General features: G+C 50.2%; 1 protein-coding gene across 7 annotated transcripts in view; it reads left to right on the top strand.

The window, feature by feature from the left end:
- PRKCA (protein kinase C alpha) overlaps positions 1 to 14,865 on the top strand; it is a 301,651-nt gene that overhangs the window by 131,894 nt on the left and 154,892 nt on the right. For 5 of the 7 annotated variants that reach the window (XM_086355743.1, XM_086355745.1, XM_086355741.1 and 2 more), the window contains exon 3: positions 1,554 to 1,636. The exons of the other annotated variants lie outside the window; for them this stretch is intronic. In XM_086355743.1, the coding sequence (XP_086211869.1) occupies positions 1,554 to 1,636 (83 nt within the window). The remainder of the gene's footprint in view (positions 1 to 1,553; positions 1,637 to 14,865) is intronic. 7 annotated transcript variants of the gene reach the window in all.

Here is a 14,865-nt window from a genome sequence, read left to right as displayed (position 1 = left end):
ACGTGTACCCCAATGTTCATCACAGCATTGTTTACAATAGCCAGGACATGGAAGCAACCTAGATGTCCATCAGCAGATGAATGGCTAAGAAAGCTGTGGTACATATACACAATGGAATATTACTCAGCCATTAAAAAATGTATTTGAATCAGTTCTAATGAGGTGGATGAAACTGGAGCCTATTATACAGAGTGAAGTAAGTCAGAAAGAAAAACACCAATACAGTATATTAATGCATATATATGGAATTTAGAAAGATGGTAAAGATGACCCTATATGCGAGACAGCAAAAGAGACACAGATGTAAAGAACAGACTTTTGGACTCTGTGGGAGAAGGCGAGAGAGGGATGATTTGAGAGAATAGCATTGAAACTTGTATATTACCAAATGCGAAACAGATCGCCAGTCTAGGTTTGATGCACGAAACAGGACACTCAAAGCCGGTGCTCTGGAACAACCCAAAGGGTTGGGATGGGGAGGGAGGTGGGAGGGGGTTCAGGATGGGGAACACATGTACACTCATAGATGATTCATATCAATGTATGGCAAAACCAGTACAATATTGTAAAGTAATTAGTCTCAAAGGAAAAAAAAAAGAATACTGGAGTGGGTTACCATTCCCTTCTCCAGGAGATCTTCCCGAGCCAGGGTTGGAACCCAGGTCTCCTGCATTGCAGCGGGGGGTGGGGGGGGTCTTTACTGTCTGAGCCACCAGGGAAGCCCAACTTATTGTTCAGCAGAAAACAAGGGAGCCGTAGGCTGTGCGCCTTGGAGCTGGTGCTGCACGTTTAGCGGGAGGGTGGCCTAGGACATTTATTTATATTTTCTGTGTCCTCCATGTTATACTTTTCATAAAAACCTGACTTACTAGTTTCTGTAACTCATGATTTTTTTATTGATTCATCTTCAGGAAGACTTATGAAAGCCCTATTGTTTGGAAAATGCTTGCTGCGTAGTGGTTTGGTATATCTGTGGGTGACGCCCCCCAGCTGGTAGATTCAAGAGAGAGGGTGCTTTCCAACTTTTCACCACTTCAAAGGGCTATTTTCCGTAGATCTGGTTTGTGTCTTAAGGAGTTCTTGAAGCTCAGAATTCTGTTAAGGAAGTCCTTGGTGATACTCACGTATTATTTGTAATAAGTTATTCTCCTTATATCTTACAGGGTCTAACGTTTATCCACGTTTACACACCTGTGTGTGTCGGTGGAGGGGAGGGGGGAGCGCAGAGTGCTTTACATGTAGCTTCCTGGTTTGTGCCTCGGGAGAAGGGTCTAACCACCCCTGGTCCTCTTCCCGCAGCTTTAGAGGACACAGCTAAGCTTTCGGTCTCCTGTGCCGTGTCCGTGCTGGCATTTTGTGGTTCTGTTATCTGGGAATCCAAGCAATGCCAAGCGAGGCCCAGTCTCCAGTGAAATGCTGTCTGATTGCCGTTTATGAGATTCTGTCTGTGGTGAGATTACTTTGGCTTCTGACAGCAGGTGGGCCTTTCTGGAGGACACAGCTTTGTGTGTTCAGTGCACTCTTCTAACTTTAGTTTCTTTTCTCTCCACCAGTTTGCTGTTTTGTGGTTCACAAGAGGTGCCATGAATTTGTTACTTTTTCTTGTCCGGGGGCGGATAAAGGACCCGACACAGATGTAAGTAGCCTGGAGACTATTATTTTATTTTGATGAATGTTTCTGAACGGAGTGTTTTTAACTGTTACTTTGTGGGGACGAGTGTCTCTGAGCTGAGTATTTTTAATGCCTGCACTTCTGTTGTTTGGGCACACACGATTAATGGGAAAACTAACCAGTTCATTTTGTGTGACTTAGGGCTTAGTCCTGTGAGCCCTGGCAGGATTACCCGGGGCTCGGAGAATTTCCCGTTATGTTGTTTGTTCTCTTTGGCTCTGGGTGGCCACGTGGGCTAAATCCAGCAAATTTATCACTGTGGCTTTCACACACACAGGGCAGGTCTTTTTGGAAAGTGAACTTTGCTGAACATGAACTTCATTTGCTCCTGATGGTCGGTGAACCGGCTGGGCTATCACTGCTCTTGGCCAGCATCATAGGCGGCTCCCACCGGCTGGGCTGTCGCTGCTCTCGGCCAGCGTCACAGGTGGTTCCTTCTTGGCCTCATGGGCTTCGTGCTGCCTTTTCATCAGGAGTTGCAGATGCTCTTGTTGGCTTGAATAATCCAACATCCATTTCACTGGACAGATGACCCCTGAAGCTGCCCAGCTGTGAACATCTGTGAACTCGTGGGCCTGGGCCCTAGCTCTGGCCATGGCCTCCCTGAAAAGCTGGATCAGTGGAGGGGAGGGGGAGTTTGGAGGCAGGGGAATTACCCAGTGCTGAAAATACATCGCGTGGAGCAGAATCTGAGCTGTGACAGGCAAAGTCATAACTGTAACCGAGAAAGGAATTATGGGGAGGTGGGGGACAGTGGGCATATCTGGATGGCATGTGCCAGACGGCGGGGGACAGTGGGCATATCTGGATGGCATGTGGCAGACAGTGAGGGACAGTGGGCACATCTGGATGGCATGTGCCAGGCCTCTGTGGCCACCATCGCTTAAATCGTGTGCTCCAGGCACTTGCTCCAGTTGTTCTGGTTTTTTGTTTGTTTGTTTCTTGTGTTAGAAGTGGGTTATTTTGCTGGAGAGAGACTATAGAGGGGAAGAAGAGAAGTTAGAGGCCAGGAGAGAACTCTGAGGATGTCCATCCCACAGACGGGACGAGAGAGGAAGGTTGGGTGGGAACCAAGAGGGTGACAGGCCGGGTGCAGGGTTCCCTAAAGGAGCCTCCCTGGTGACTCAGACAGTAAAGAATCTGCCTGCAATGCAGGAGACCCGGGTTCAGTCCCTGGGTCGGGAAGATCCCCTGGAGAAGGGCATGGCAACCCACTCCGGTGTTCTTGCTTGGAAAATCCCATGGACAGAGGAGCCAGGCAGGCTACAGTCTATAGAGTCACAAAGAATCAGACATGGCTGAGCTACTAACAGAGAGGCTGTCAGCCGACTCTGGTCCCGTCTGTGATTCTGTTCTGAGTCCTCTGTTGGCCTCAGATGGTAACACGCACAGGCTTGCCCAGGACAGACTCTAATACCTGAGAAAGCCTCGGCTGTTGCTGGGGTTGCCTGTGAATTGTCTTCAGCAGCTCATTTCATGCTTATAATTTTGTTCTGTTTTGGCTGATCTCAGGCCACCCTCTCCAAGCTTGGAGCCAGGTGCCGAGCGTCAGCGGAAGGCTTTCCGCCATGGGGATGTAATGGCAGGCGCGCCAGCCATCTGACCCGCCAAGCTCCGCTGCTGCTCATCTTTGTGTGTGTTGAGTTGACTCATGTTTTAATAGCCTCAAAATTTAAGCTATGAGTTGTTTTTTTTTTTTTTAATCCGAGAGAAAAAGAAGTGTGAGAGCTATTAAAAAGGTGCAAAAGGAATTGGCCCATCCTGCCTGTCCAGTCAAGAAGGTTTGCAAGTTCTTTTCTGATGGGCAGTGTTGCCTTCAGTCCTTGACATTCAGAGACCTGTGACTGGGGCTTCCTGTCTGCATGCAGGATGGTTTATTTATCATACCGATCTCCAAACTGCCCAGACTGAACTCACTAGAGAAGTACCTGGAAGCACATGAAGGTGTCAGGACACACAGCTGAGCTAAGGATGGAGGATATGTTTTAAGATCATGGGATTATAGAGCTGGAAGGGGTGAGGAATCTACACCTGCAGTGCAGGAGACACGGGTTCAATCCCTGGGTCAGGAAGATCCCCTGGAGGAGGGCATGGCAACCCGCTCCAGTATTCTTGCCTGGAGAAGCAGAGGAGCCTGGTGGACCACAGTCCCCAGAGTTGGACACGACTGAATGCAAGCCACGCAAGGGGTGTTAGAGATTTTTCTAGATTAACCTTATTTTATCCATGTGGAGACTGAGGAATATTGAGGAAAGAAAATGAAATGACCTGGAGCGGCATCCTATTGTCCCTGGAACAGAGGTGGGTTAGTGGCGATTCTTTTCAGGGTCATGGAGGGAAGGAGAGGGGACCCTGGCCTGTCGTCCTGTGGTCAGTGAGCACACAGAGCCTGCTGCCTGGTGTGGTCACTGAAAGTTTGCTCCAGTGTTTAGAAAAGCGCGGAAGGGTGTAAAAAAGACCAGATCAGAGGATGGAAGCACTGGCAACAGTGAAATTTAATTTGAGAGCTGCTGCCGCCGCTGCTGGGTCGCTTCAGTCGTGTCTGACTCTGTGGGACCCCATAGATAGCCTTCCACCAGGCACCCCTGTCCCTGGGATTCTCCAGGCAAGAATACTGGAGTGGGTTGCCATTTCCTTCTCCAATGCATGAAGGTGAAAAGTGAAAGTGAAGTCGCTCAGTCATGTCTGACTCATAGCGACCCCATGAACTGTAGCCTACCAGGCTCCTCCAAACATTTTTCCCCCCAGAAATTTTTTAAAAATTAGTTTTTTTTTCATACCACAGTGAATGCTTAAGACACCCAGTGTCTATGGGTTTGTGGTTTGAGCTCAGCAGACCCCAGAGCATTTGGAAAGGAGGAAAAAGAAGTCACAGATCCTGTGGAACCCCCAGATGCTGTACCTCCTCTGCTGCTTTCCAGATGAAAGGAGCAGAAAAGTGCTGAAAAATAACCTAACGCTACCCGGATCACCGGAACCAGATGGGAAGGGAGACTGACGTTCCTTTTTTAAAATTTTTTATGTATTTATGTGTTTATTTGTTTTTGGCTGTGCCGGGCCTTCAGTGCTGCACAGGCTATCCCCTTGGTGCTGGGTTGGGGGGGGGGGTCCTCTCTAGCTGCGGCTCTCGGGCTTCTCACTGCGGCGGCTTCTCTTGCTGCAGAGTGCGGGCTCCTGGGTGTGCAGACTTTAGGAGTTGCTGCATATGGGCTCAGTACTGGTGGCTCCTGGGCTCTTCAGCACAGGCTCAGTAGTCATGGAACATGGGCTTAGTTGCTCTGAGGTATGTTGAATCTTCCTGGATCAGGGATCAAACCTGTGTCTCCTACACTGGCAGGCAGATTCTTTACTACTGAGCCACCAGGGCAGCCCCAATATTCTTTGGAGCACAAATAATCCTCAAGTCCGAAGGAGCAGCCTGGTTGAAAGGCTGCAGAGCTGCCAGGAACCCTGAGGAGAAAAGGTTTCTGGGTTCAGTGGAGGGACCCCCTGGAAACTCTCAGGCCAGTCTCCCAGCTTCCCCAACCCCTGTGGATAGGCAGCATTCTCTGGTCAGAAATTCCCTCCCATCTTATTTATAAAGAAAAGTCATGATTTCTGAGACTTTAAGCACAAGCCTCTGCAGCCCGAGGAGAGATGAAAAGGAAAGACTTTCAAAGACCCTGATGCTGGAGGGTAACCTGGTCACTGATGCTGCTGGGGGTCCGGCCTCGCGGCTGGACGTGGGGCCGTGGGCTCTCATCCGGGGCTCAGAGCGAGCAGAGTGCCCCTATCTGGTGCCGCAGGGGCGTGTGGAGCTGCTGCAGAGTTTGGGTTTGCAGGTGTGCGCTCACAGTGCCCAGCACCCCTGCCCCGTGTCCAGGGTTTTATAAGAGGATGAAGAAATAAGGCAAAACGGGTCCATGTTCAGAAATAGCTCTTTACCCACTCTGGACCCAAGTTAAGACTGGAGCCCAGCCTTGGGCAGGTGGCGGGGGGACTGTCACCTCCTTCGGCTTTGGGGAGCGAGCGCTGTGGCACTGTTCTGAAGGGACCCGGGTACCCTCGTTTCTTCAGCTGCCCCGGCCGCCCGCCCTGCTGGGTCTCCCGTCTTCCCTCTGCCCGGGAGGGGGTGAGGCCCACCAGGCCGGCCGGCACCTCCTCAGACCCCTCCCCTCCACCCGCGGCCCTCTGTGCTTCCGTCTGGAGCCCCTCTGCTCCTCCTGACTGTCTGCTTCTGAAGCCCCTCGTTGTGCGAGGTTCTGGGGCTTCAGGGGTGTGTGCACGCGAGTGAATGTTAGCACACCGAATCCTGCTTTTCCTCATGTTGATTTCTCTGTGCCTCCAGTGAGGAAAGCTGCAAAGCGTCCCTGTCAGAGGCTCACACCGATCTCAGCCCTTCCAGAAAAGGTCACGTCCAGACTCACCCCTTCAGTCTGGAAAGAGCAGGGAGAGGAAAATCTTATGTGATGAGATTAAAACAATACAGATGCTCAGAGCTCTTTAGACAAGCCTTGGAAGGCTTCCTGTGGGTTAGGTATGTGGACACTGGAGAAGCGTGTGTGGGGGTGGGGAGTGGCCTGCTGAAGGTTTCCAGCCCTGGAGGTCACTGGCTTCCCGGGCTGCTGCTGGCGCTTCTGCTTAGCGTCCGTTTTTACTCACCTGGTGCATTCTCACCAGTGCCCGAGCCTGTCTAGGGAGAAAGGATTCCTGTGGGGCTTCACACTTCTTATATCTGAGCCCAACAACTGAGTCGGATTCAGGGGATTTAAAAATAATATCCTGGGTCATTCCTGAAGTTCCCCTGGGGGAGCCCCCAGCAGGCAGGCGGCCTCGGGGGTCAACCAGGGCCTAGGATGTTTGCCAAGGTACCTGAGAGGAAATGAACGACCTTGTTAAAAGGCGGCAAACTTCTGATCTGGGTGGCCCTGCAAGTCTGAAGACGGTCAACCAAGCCATTTGAAGAAGCCAAGAGCATCAACTGTAAATGACTGACTCAGAACCAAACGTGGGACCCAGTTCAGTTCAGTTCAGTCGCTCAGTCATGTCTGACTCTTTGCAACCCCGTGGACTGCAGCATGCCAGGTCTCCCTGTGCATCACCAATCCCAGAGTTGACCCAAACTCATGTCCGTGATGCCATCCAATCATCTCATCCTCTGTTGTCCCCTTCTCCTCCTGCCCTCAATCTTTCCCAGCATCACGGTCTTTTCAAATGAGTCAGTTCTTCGCATCAGGAGGCCAAAGTATTGGAGTTTCAGCTTCAGCATCAATCCTTCCAGTGAACATTCAGGACTGATTTCCTTTAGGATGGACTGGTTGGATCTCCTTGCAGTCCAAGGGACTCTCAAGAGTCTTCTCCAACACCACAGTTCAAAAGCATCAATTCTTTGGCACTCAGCTTTCTTCACAGTCCAACTCTCACATCCATACATGACTACTGGAAAATCCATAGCTTTGACTAGATGGATCTTTGTTGGCAAAGTAATGTCTCTACTTTTTAATATGCTATCTAGGTTGGTCATAACTTTTCTTCCAAGGAGCAAGCGTCTTTTAATTTCATGGCTGCAGTCACCATCTGCAGTGATTTTGAAGCCCCCAAAAATAAAGTCTGTCACTGTTTCCATTGTTTCCCCATCTATTTGCCATGAAGTGATGGGACCAGATGCCATGATCTTCGTTTTCTGAATGTTGCGCTTTAAGCCAACTTTTTCACTCTCCTCTTTGACGTTCATCAAGAGGCTTTTTAGTTCCTCTTCACTTTCTGCCATAAGGCTGGTGTCATCTGCATATCTGAGGTTATTGGTATTTCTCCCCGAAACCATGATTCCAGCTTGTGCTTCTTCCAGCCCAGCGTTTCTCATGATGTACTCTGCATATAAGTTAAATAAGCAGGGTGACAATATACAGCCTTGACGTACCCCTTTTCCTGCTTGGAACCGGTCTGGTGTTCCCTGTCCAGTTCTCACTGTTGCTGGAGCCACAGGTGTCCATGCATCCAGAGCAGGAAACCACCTGCTGTACCTTCTGACAGCCACGTGCGTTCTCTTGCTCTCAGGCTCTCCTCTGTGTCTGAGAAACCGAGCAAAGGAAAAAAGGCCACTAAATTGTTTAAAATTCAACCTTTCAAAGCTGCATTTATAACAAACTCAAAACATGTAAAATAAATCTAGAAATAAATTCAATTAGCAGATCTATTTTCTCAGAGTGTGCTTTTACATTTAATAGGGAAAAAAGACAATTGTATGAGCAAAACCCTGTTACAACCCAAACATTTTTTGTATTCCTGAACTGACAAAGTGTAATGTGTAAAAGGTGGGAGTGCTGAAAAGTGGCATTTAAAATTCAGCAGAGTGAGGTAAGAGAGTCTAAGAGTGGAAATGGGGACCCTGGCCCTGCCAAGTCAACCTTTGTGAAGAAGACTATGGTTTTCTTAGTCACCTATATGGAGTTTGAACTTGGTTATCTTTAAAATTGTTTTCAGTCCTAAGTAATATTCGGTCACTAAATGTTTATTGATGGTTCAATGGTAAAGAATTTACCTGCCAATGCAGGATGTGGGTTTGATCCCTGATCCTGGAAGATCCTCTTGAGAAGGAAATGGGAACCCACTCTAGTTTTTTTTTGCCTGGGAAATCCCATGGACAGAAGAGCCTGGCATGCTGCAGTCCATGGGATCACAAAGAATTGGACATGACTTATCGGCTAGAGAACAGCAAATGTCTACGGAGGGCTTCAAGCTTTGCAGATAGAAAGGTGATGGACAGGTCCCACCATCCTGCTCATCCTCTCTGGTGGAAAGGATGTGGATCCTTGGGCTCTAAGGTTGCCTGTGACGCCGCTGGCAGTGGGAGACATAAGATACTGTTGAGGGTGAGTGGAGGGGAATGCGCGTCTAATGAGGGGAGGCTTTCTGAAGTGGGTGACATTTCTAAGATTTATTTCAATTGTTTTCAAAATGTTCTTTTAAAAACAAATATACCAGTATTTTCCAGTGTCTCCTGCTGGCTTCAGGGAGTTGCGTGCATGCTCAATTGCGTCTGACTCTTTGTGACCCCACGGGCTGCACTCCACCAGGCTCCTCTGTCCGAGGGATTCTCTAAGCAGAAATATTGGAGCGGATCGCCAGGCCCTTCTCCAGGGGATCCTCCTGACTCAGGGATCAAATGCACGTCTCCTGTGTCTCCTGCATTGGCAGGCAGATTCTTTATCCACTGCGTCATCTGGGAAGCCAAGGGAGCTGCATGTCTCGCCCATTGCGACTGCGTGTAAATTGAGGTGACATGTCCTTGCAAGAAAACTGGAAAGAAGAGCACACGTCAGGGAGCCCCGTGTGTTTTGCGGGCCCTGGTGGGTCCCTCAGGGGACCTGTGGGCAAGGCCTCAATAGTCCTGCGACCACACTCCGTGCTCGCCCGCGGGTCCCGCGGGTCCTGCCCCTCACGCTCCGCCCCTCACACCGGGTCCCGCCCCTCACGCTCCGCCCCTCACACCCGGGTCCCGCCCCTCATGCTCTGCCCCTCACGCTCTGCCCCTCACGCTCCGCCCCTCACACCAGGTCCCGCCCCTCACGCTCCGCCCCTCACACCCGGGTCCCGCCCCTCATGCTCTGCCCCTCACACCGGGCCCCGCCCCTCACGCTCCGCCCCTCATTCCCAGGTCCCGCCCTTCACGGTCCACGCCCCTCATACCGGGCTCCGCCCCTCACGCTCCGCCCCTCACACCGGGTCCCGCCCATCACACTGGGTCCTGCCCCTCACGCTCCGCCCCTCAGACCCGGGTCCCGCCCTTCACGGTCCACGCCCCTCACACCTGGTCCTACCCCTCACGCTCCATGCTCACACCTGGATCCAGCACTTCAGGTGCCGCGCTGCAACCGGAAACCTGGAAGAGGACTATTCAGGGTTGCAAGCCCTGCCCGAGCTCCTGTGCTAATTTTGCTGCTCAGTGGGTGGATTTTATGAACCAGACGCCCAGCAGCAGAAGCATTTCCTGCAAGGGAAGGGACTCCTGCTACTTTTGCGCCAAATTAATTGAGTTAAGGAGTAAAAATAGCCTCCGAGACTTGCTTCTCCAGCTGCAGTTCCGATGCGCTGAAGGGGCAGCGGGTGGGGGGACGTCCGTTCTCTGGACGCACCCGTGAAAAGAGTGTGTGCGTGGTGACAACGAAGTGCCTCATGGGGAAGTCAGGGGACCAGGAGGCCTGTTCTTGAGGGGGTCACCAGGAGGGCTTGTCGACTCAGTCTAGTGGCTGAAGCTGCCTCTGCTCAAACACCTCTGGGAACCTCTGGGACTCCACTCTCAGAATGACACACATGGCCAGTAGCTCATCACTCCCCGCCTGACCCCTGTCAGCCTTTGAGAGTGTGGTGTGATTGTTTAGGGGCTGCAGCAAAAAGACACAGATGTAGAGAATAGAAAATGGGCTTCCCTGGTGGCTAAGACAGTAAAGAATCCACCTGCAATGTGGGAGAGCCTGGTTTGATTTCTGGGTTGGGAAGATCCCCAGGAGAAGGGAATGGCAACCACTCCAGTATTCTTGCCTGGAGAACCCCATGGACAGAGGAGACTGGCGGGCTACAGTCCATGGGGTCGCAAGAGTCAGACAAGAGTGAGCAACTAACACACGCCCCTCAGATGTTGACAGTAAAAGCAGTCACTAGGGAGGCCCGCAGTGCCCATGAGTGAGCAGCAGAGCCTGTGGTGGGAACGGGTGAGCCTGTAGCCGTTTGGAGCTTGGTTCGGGTTCTCCTCAAAAAGCTGAAGGTGGGGCTTCCAGGACACTGGGTTTCTGGCAGCTTCATCACAGTTGGCTCTCCCTGAGCTGAACGCCTGCCCCGAGAGCTCTCTGGCTCACACCAGAGCTGGTTCCTGGGTTTTAATGAGTCACTCTCAGAAGCTGAAGTAGGAGTCCCATTCAGTTAGCTAATCCCTTCCTCACCTTGGCTCTGCTTTCTGTTTTTGCTGTTTAATGAATTTCCAGCGGGAGATTCAGTTCAGTTCAATTCAGTCGCTCAGCCGTGTCCGACTCTTGGCGACCCCAAGGACTGCCGCACGCCAGGCTTCCCCCTGTCCATCACCGACTCCCAGAGCTTGCTCAAACTCATGTCCATCGAGTCAGTGATGCCATGCAACCATCTCATCCTCTGTCGTCCCCTTCTTCTGGCAAGAGATTCGGGAAGCGTCTGTGGACAGAAAGAAGTGCATTTTCTCAGGACAGGAGAGGAGGGAAGATTACTGAGGATTCTCTAGGCATTGTCACTGTGACATTTCTTTATTGACAGTGAGAGCAAGGGTCCAAAACAATATCAGTCATTGGACTGACTTTTAGTAGGAATTCTGTCCAGACCTTCGATGGTGGTGCACAGGGGCATGAGTGTGTATGTATGTGTGCACGCATGCACAGGTGTATGTGTGTGTTTCACACAGAGATTTCTTCTGTAGAACTAGGTCATGCAGCTGTGGAGGCTGGCAGCCATTTAAATGTTAATCTCATCCCAGACACCCTCCCAGGACACCAGGGTAAGGTCTGACCACATATCTGGGCAGCCCACGGTCCAGTGAAGTTGGCACACAGAATGAACCATCGCAGGGGCAGGGAGAAGAGCATGGGTCCTGGGAGGGGTGAGTCACGTCGGCCAGTGCTTCAGCAGTTTACCACAGGAAGACTTCTTGTGCTCACACTGTAGTATTTTCTTCCCCTAATCCTTATCCATTTCTGTATCCTTATGTCTCATATGATTTCTGACTCACAGGTGATCATGAACATGTGTTGAGTGAATGGAAGAACAAATGAAGTCTCTGATCCCAAAATAGAAAAGGATTTTTTCAGCTCAAGTAAGATATCTGTAAAATGTTTCATGAGATTCTCTCAGAATCAGTACCAGCCATTTCTTGATTTTAGTCTTTAGGAAGTGAATTTCCTTCAAAACACATTGTTTTTTTAATGTATGAAGGGACGCTTCCGTTTCTGAGGGAATTATGCCCACTGCACTATGCTTGCTAACTGTGTGAGCAGAATTTTGTTTTATCTATCTATTTTTAATTTTTTGGCCATGCCAAGTAGCATGCGGGATCTTAGTTCCCCAGCCAGGGATTGAAACCAGGCTCACCGCAGTGGAGGCACAGAGTCTTAACCACTGGACCACCAGGAAGTCCCTGTGACTAGAATTTTTTAACTTAATGAACATTTTTTTTTTTTTTTGGCTAAACATTGGTGGGGCAAACACCCTGTTAAAAGGAAATGCTTGTTTTGTCAGCTGCATGTTTCAGATTTATGTTCCTTGAAGTATTTTCTAATTCTGCAGTTAATCTGGAGAGGTTTATAAGCTCACAGTTCAAGAGGAAGAGAAATGAGGAGCTAAGGACACCAGCTGAGGAGTCAGGAACCTTTGATTTCTTTCCAGTTTGAAATCAGTTATGTGTCTATGACATGCTTTGCCACGCCAGGATAAATATCCATGCAGAAGTCAGAGAGGCTGCTCTTCATACTTAGAAGAAAGCTATATTGTTGTGATGTGGCTGCTGAAAGAATGTTTTGAATTGCACAGGCTATAAATTGTTTTATAGCAGTTGAGGGTTTTTTTCCCCCATGTCATAAACCTGCCTAAGACAGATACCATTCCAAAGGCAGTGCACACCTTGCTTGCTGCCTGCGACCTCAAGTTCCTACCCTGGTCCTCCCCACCTCTTTTTCAGGGCAGGAAGCTTTGTGGAGTTAACATGGGGTAGAAATTTTACACTTAAAAATGATATTTTCCGGGCAGGAGGGTGATTTTCGGTTTTTAGGTGTGAAGCTGCATCATGACTCATTTGTTCTAAAGCAGGTCGTTCTCCCGTTACTAAAATTAATCACAAAAGACCAGGGAGGCTTGAACACGCAGAGTTCACACAGTGGGTCTTAAAATTAGAAAGGAAGGCTCTTTTCATCTGCATTTGCCGAGTGTGGATGATGTACCAGGGGTTAGGTAATTCACAGGAATCAGGTTTTTTTCATTACAAATCTGTAATTTAGAGTAACCTAAGGCACGGAGCCGGAAGTGGGGAGGAAAGGTGGCAAGTAGAAAACGTAAAGAGGGGTCACGCCCACGTCTGCGGCGGACCTTCCTGCAGGCCCACGCGCCCGCCGGCTGCTTGTAGCTCTGTGCTTTGGTTTTAGTATATTCCTAGATACCAAACGCCTGGTCATCCAGGAGCCCAGCGACAGGAGAGTCCAGGGACACAGCCTCTGAGAGGCGTGCACTTGGCCTAGGGGCATCTTGTTTGGCCCCTCGTTTCTGCCCATCTCCTGTGCTTTGTCGCCTACACAGCAGCCCCGCTGGGGTTTTGCGTGTATCAGGTGGATCCCATCCTTCCGTTGCCCTGTCCACTCCCTGCAATGGACTTCCGTGACCATTACCAAGAAATAGAAATGAGATACAGACTTCTGACTTTGGACACCGAGGCCCATGGTGGGTGTGGCCAGCTTCCTGGCCCGCTGTCGGACAGGACAGGCTGACACGCTCGTTTGCACCTGAGGGCTTCGCTGCTGATGGATTCTTGTGGGAGCAGCTCACACCTGGGTCGTCACCATGCTCGTTGGTATCGTTCAGGTCTCTGCTCAGGTGGCACGTGGAGGGGCATCTTCAGATCCCACCCTGCCCTCATCATTTCCGCTCATCTGTCCTCCTTAGTACTTCTGATAGTCCTTGTCACCCCTGCTGGTTTTGCTCAGTCGATAAGTCATGTCCAGCTCTTTGCGGCCCTATGGACTACAGCACCCCAGTCTTCCTTGTCCTTCACTGTCTCCCAGTTTGCTCAGATCCATGTCCATTGAGTTGGCGATGCCATCCAAGCATCTCGTCCTCTGCCGCCTCCTTCTCTTCTTGCTTTGATTCTTTTCCAATGAGTCACCTCTTCGCATCAGGTGGCCAGAGTATTGGAGCTTCAACTTTAGCATCCGTCCTTCCAATGAACACCCAGGACTGATCTCCTTTAGGATGGACTGGTTGGATCTCCCTACTGTCCAAGGGACTCTCAAGAGTCTTCTCCAGCACCACAGTCCAGAAGCATCAGTTCCTCGGCGCTCAGCCTTCTTTGTGTCACCCTGGACACCATGTTATTTTACTTGTCGTTCGATCGTTGTGTCTCTTGCACCAGCGTGGATGTTGTATCGCTCACTCTTGTACTTGACCTAGAACAGCACCTGGCAGGCAGCAAGTCCTCAGTTAATGTTTCTTGCTCAGGACACGACCAAATCTTACAGGTTTGTTTTTTTTTTTTGCTTCCTCCCACTGAACGGAAATGTCCTAGGGTCAATGGAGGTTTTTCCTTGTCTATGGGTATGAAAGTCAAAGTGTTCGTCACTCGGTGGTGTTCGAATCTTTGCGCCCTCGTGAACCGTAGTCTGTCAGGCTCCTCTGTTCGTGGAATTCTCCAGGCAAGAATAATGGAGTGGGTAACCATTCCCTTCTCTAGAGGATCTTCCCAACTCAGGGATCGAACCCAGGGTATTGCAGGCAGATTCTTTACCATCTGAGCCACCAGGGGAACTCTTTCTAAGACTATAATGCCATCCATATGGTGATCAACTGGCTATGCTAGGTGAACCTAAAGATTGCTGTGTGGATGGATGTCTGCATGCCCGCCCCCCAGCCAAAAAAGCATGTTCTCCATAATGTTCACATTAAGACTAGTCTGAAAATTCATTAGAAAATAAAATGTAAAGTCAGTCTTACTGAAGCAGAATACCTGTTTAACCACCAGACTCTGAGTGTCAGCCATTCTAGGTAAGTGCAGTAGGTATGGGATTTAAAGCCTTGAGAATGATTTATATCTAAGGGGATCATTTTTTTGTTTTTTGGGTTTTTTGATGTGGACCATTTATTAAAGCTTTTATTGAATTTGTTACAGTATTGCTTCTGTTTTATAGTTTGTTTTTTTTTTTTGGTTCTGAGACATGTGGGACCTTCGTTCCCTGACCTCACCTGGGCGTCTCCTGCCCACACCTCCTGCCACCTGGACATCTCCTGGGACCTGAGGGCATCTCTTAGGGTCTGAGCACCACACTGGGCATCTCTTCGCTCAGATTTCCCCGACCACGCCTTCTCGCTCCGTGGCCTGCCCCCTTGCCCCAGGCAGCGGCTCCTCTGGTTCCCCGCCCCTGCACAGTCCCTGCTGGGGACGTTCATGACCCTGCGCGGTCAGCCAGTGTCTCCACCGCTGCTGTCCCTTGAAG

The sequence above is a fragment of the Bos grunniens genome, chromosome 19 (genome assembly GCF_055505025.1).
Source record: "Bos grunniens cultivar Pamir isolate PY7600 chromosome 19, Bosgru_T2T1.0, whole genome shotgun sequence".
In the NCBI taxonomy this organism is placed as follows: Eukaryota; Metazoa; Chordata; class Mammalia; order Artiodactyla; family Bovidae; genus Bos; species Bos grunniens.
The sequence above is the reverse complement of the archived record's forward strand: the minus strand, read 5'-3'. Positions and strand labels throughout refer to the sequence as shown.